At 47.1% G+C, this 4,611-nt stretch overlaps 1 protein-coding gene across 1 annotated transcript; it reads right to left on the reverse strand.

The window, feature by feature from the left end:
- Positions 1-415: 415 nt before the first annotated feature.
- On the reverse strand, positions 416-3,808 carry LOC129794560 (uncharacterized protein K02A2.6-like). The gene is made up of 2 exons (XM_055835316.1): positions 2,758-3,808; positions 416-2,712 (listed from the first exon to the last, which is right to left on the reverse strand). The coding sequence occupies exons 1-2, from the start codon at positions 3,806-3,808 to the stop codon at positions 416-418; spliced, it is 3,348 nt and encodes a 1,115-aa protein (XP_055691291.1).
- Positions 3,809-4,611: the final 803 nt, after the last annotated feature.

Raw genomic sequence — 4,611 nt, forward strand, 5'->3', positions numbered from 1 at the left:
TTGTTTACCCTCTTTAATTGCACTTTTGAACTTTTTCTCTTTTTTCCCGCGCCATCGCTGAGGATTTATTAATTATTGTTTACTTCATTAATGTTACGTTCTCACCTTTGTAAGTAGTAGATTCTAATTAATAAAATCCCAGAACTCGTGGCCGATTTCGGTGAGAGTATAATACGTTGCTATGCACTTTAGTTTTAATTCAATTTATTCAGAAAAGCAAAAATTACAAATTACAAGAGAAAATCATTTAACGTATGGATATTTCAAAAGCCAAGATAAGAGTGACGAGAGAGTAGAATTGGAGATGCCGGGGAATCCAAGTTGATGGTGGTGGGGGCATTATCCAAACTCTCCTCGATGATATGGGACGACCTCTAACACCTCCCCCCTTCGATGAAACGTGGAGACGTTTTTCTCAGTAGTGATCGCTAAGACGCTTCTGTACATTTCGTCGCGTGCGCAGTCTACGGTAGATCGGTGTCTGTGAAGGTGGTCGTTGTGTCGGTGCGTCTGGTGTACGTGGAGTGAGTGCTGGGCCAACAGCTCCTTGTGAGTCGGATACGGAGTTCAATGGAGTTCCAGGAGAATCAGATTGTGAATGAATTTCTCTCACTGGACTCAATAGAGATTCATCCGCGTTACTCAATGTGCCGTACGAAGATCCCGACGATATCACGATCGGATCCGAAAGCCGTTCAGTCTTCGGTCTCAATGGAGTGCGTTGCGTAGCGGGAGACTGAATTTGTCGTGAATGGGATCGCGTGTTGTATTGGTGAGAGTTGCGAGAAGTTGTTGGGAGCGGCAGAGAGCCAGAGTCTCTATTCTCATCGGAGAATCTGCGCTTCAACTGGTTGATGTGAGAGCGTATAAGTGTGCCATTACATAACCTCACATTGTAGACAGCTGAACCTCGTCTCTCAATAATTTTTCCAGGTGTCCAAGTGAATTTCACGCCTCCTTTCGCGAATATTTTGGCGTAAACCTCCTCCCCCCTCGCGAAGGAGCGTGCCTTGGTTCCGTGGTGACGGTTATATTGTGCTTCCATCTTCTCATTGCGTCGTATTGGTTCATCAGAGGGCACCTTCAGCAAATCCAAAACAATGTGCACTTTTCGACCAAAAATCACCTCCGACGGGGACTTTCCTTGAGGCGAATTTTCATTCGGGGTGACGCGATAATTTGCCAAAAATTGCTGAAGTGCAACATCAACAGGTAAGGATTTCTGTTTCTCCAAGGAGCGCTTAAGCGTGTCGACAAAACGCTCACATTGGCCATTGCTGGCCGGAGAATAGGGCGCAGTTCTAATGTGTTTGATGCCATTCTGCTTGCAGTAGTCCGCGAAGGCTGCGTTCGTGAACTGGGTCCCGTTGTCGCTCACGAGAATCTCCGGTAGTCCATGGCGAGCAAAACACTCACGGAGCCTCGCAACGGTGACAGCAGTAGTCATCGACGACGTTTTGTAAACTTCGGGCCATTTGGAGAATGCATCCACAATGAGAAGGTAATAATCGTTTTTGTACTTCGCGTAGTCGATATGAATGCGTTGCCAACATCGCGAAGTCAATGGCCATGACGCAAGGTGCGACTTTACGGGAGTTTTGCTGGCGGTGGCACATTCCTGGCAATTCCGGACACGATGCTCGATAGCGCTGTCCATCCCAGGCCAAAACACATATCCTCTGGCTAAGGATTTCATTCGAGCCATGCCTGGGTGAGCTTCATGCAGTTGCGTCAGTACTTTTGTCCGGAAAGCCTCAGGAATCACCAGCCTCTCCCTGTAAAATACACAACCCTTGATCAACGAGAGAGCATCACGAATCTTATAGAATTTTGATACTTCCCCAGATTGTATGGCGTTCCGTGACGACGGCCATCCCCCAGTGATGTATCTCGCAACTTCTTGTAGAGCGGGCGACGTCTGTGAAGCGCGTTGGATCATCTTGAAGTCGACAGGGAGATGAGATGCTACGTCTCGTGCAATTTCGCTATCGATGGAAACATCTGCGTCGATCAGGGCTATGATAACCTCATCTTCTTGGCGACGGCGTTGCGAAGAAATGAGTCGAGAGAGCACGTCTGCATGCCCAAATTGTCCAGTGGCTGTGTACTTGATGTCGAATTCGTAGCCAAGGAGGATCAATGCCCATCGTTGGAGTCTATTCGCCGTGTGCACGGGGATGCCTTTCTTGCTTCCGAAGATGGAGACCAGCGGTTTGTGATCGGTAAGCAAGGTAAATTTGCGACCATAGATGAATCTATGAAACTTTTTCACAGCGAATGTTAACCCAAGACCCTCTTTTTCCACCTGACTGTACTTTGCCTCAGTGTCAGTAAGCTTCCGGGACGCATGATAGAAGGCTTTGAGACTACCATCAGGGAACTCATGGTATGCAACACATCCGATGGCGTAGGACGATGCGTCAGAGGCAACAAGTATAGGAAGTTTCGGGTTGTAATGCGTCAGGAGTAAGTCAGACTTGAGAATCTCCTTGAAGCGCTGGAAAGAGTTTTCGCATTCCCGTGACCAATTCCAACGGACATTCTTCTTGAGGAGGCGATCAAGGGGTACACGAATATGGCTCATGGAATCCACAAATTTACCCCAAAATTGCACAGCACCAAGGAAGCTGCGGAGTTCCTGTACGTTTCGTGGCGCGGGCATATTGTTGATGGCCTCAACTTTTGCTGGGTCAGGATGGAGCCCTTCTTGGTCTGCAACGATACCAAGAAATTTGATCTCTTTCGCAAAGAACTTACATTTTTCCAGTTTGACGCGAAAATTGAAGTCCTGCAGGCGCTGGAAAACAGCTTGCAGCGTGGAAAAATGTTCTTCAGCATTCGTGCTGGCCACACAGATGTCATCGAAATACGAAATGACACCCGGGATGCCTTGCAACATCCGTTCGACGATCTCCTGGAAAATTCCTGGCGCGCTGCGGATTCCCGGAGGCAGACGATTGAAGCGAAATAATCCACGGTGGGTGTGGATCGTGAGCAACTTCGATGACTCTTCGTCGACAGGTATTTGAAGGTAGGCATCCGAGAGATCAACGTGACTAAAGATCTTATTTCCAGATAGACGGCTGAACAGACTATCCGGATCCGGGATTGGGTAGTTGTTGGTTTCCACGGATTCATTCAAACCGGTGGAATAATCACCACAAATCCTGATCTTGCCGTTCGGTTTGCGTGCGACTACGATTGGCGCTGCCCATTGAGAGAATTCAACCGGTGTGATGATTCCGGAAGATTGTAGACGCTCAAGTTCCTCATCAATGATGCTTGCCATGTGGAAAGCTACTGGGCGTTTGGGTCGGAAAATCGGCGTGGCGTCGCTCTTGAGATGGATAGTGCCTGAAGCTTCAGTACAGAGCCCCATTTCTGGACTGAACACGATGGGAAACTTAGCCTGAAGTTCCCGGACAGCCTGCGTAGTGTCGAGATCGCGTTTCACAGTGTTGCAGAAGGCATTTGGAGCCAAATCCCACAAACCTAAGTCCTCTATCCACTCAATTCCAAAGAGATTGGAGTGCGTACTGCTGGATACGATGCATCTTCCACAAATTTCCTTGCCCAGAAGTGTGATGCGACATTGAAATTCGCCTTCGACTGGAATTTCTCCTGCCTGTGCATCTCTGACGGTGATGGTGGATGCCGTGAGTGGTGGGCGTCCGATAGCCACCCAAGTATCCCTCGAAATCATGGAGAGATCAGCGGCGCAATCCAATTGAAATTCAACCGGATGATCGTTGATTCGGGCAGAAAGATATTTTCTCCCAAAACGTTTATTGGAGAAAATGGCATTCATTTTTGCCGGCTTCTTGCCCCTTGGCTTTTGTCTCTTGTGTGTAAAATTGTTGCGCTGAGAATTGCCTTTCTGTCTGTGAGATTCACGGTCATCGTTATCTTTCTGCGGGGGACAATTGTTACTCTTTTAATTCCTTCTTCAAATGAAAAACTTGAGATTTCACTTTTCACAAATTTCCTTATTTATTTAATTTTATTCACAAATTTATTTAAATTATTTTTCTTCACTTTTATAATTTTTATTATCAAATGACAAAATTCCGGCCGCGGTGGGACAATCACATTTTCCTGGTTTTGGCTCTTTGGCCTCTCGGTTGCTGCTGTTGTTGCCGGTGTTGATGCTGCTGCTCTATCTCAGCGCTGGGCACAGACTAGATTTTGTTCTGTAAAGAGAGGAGCAGCACCCGCGGGCAATTAATATTTGTTCACATATAGGCGCCCGCGCTGCATAGGGGAATTATATTTAAAAATTTTCCATGCGCCGTTTTTTCAAACGTAACATCCCCCCGTACTTGGGAAAAAGAAAAACAAAAAAAAAGAAAAATGGCTTTACATGGCACGGAAATTTCCCTCCTTTCTTAAAAATAAGACTCTAAATTATCATTTTAACTCTACAACCACCAAAATTCTGAGTTAGCGGACGGAGTATTGTAGCCATGGGGTCATCTTTCTCCTACTTGGTTCACCAAGGGACGAGATACCCGTCCAGGGTCGTTGGCGCGTCCTTAGGGGACAAGCGCTTGGAGAGCGGGCAAGCTACCTGCCCTTAGGGTTGTTGGGAAGACCCTCTAAGGTCCTCCTTGA

Source organism: Lutzomyia longipalpis, chromosome 4, assembly GCF_024334085.1.
Source record: "Lutzomyia longipalpis isolate SR_M1_2022 chromosome 4, ASM2433408v1".
In the NCBI taxonomy this organism is placed as follows: Eukaryota; Metazoa; Arthropoda; class Insecta; order Diptera; family Psychodidae; genus Lutzomyia; species Lutzomyia longipalpis.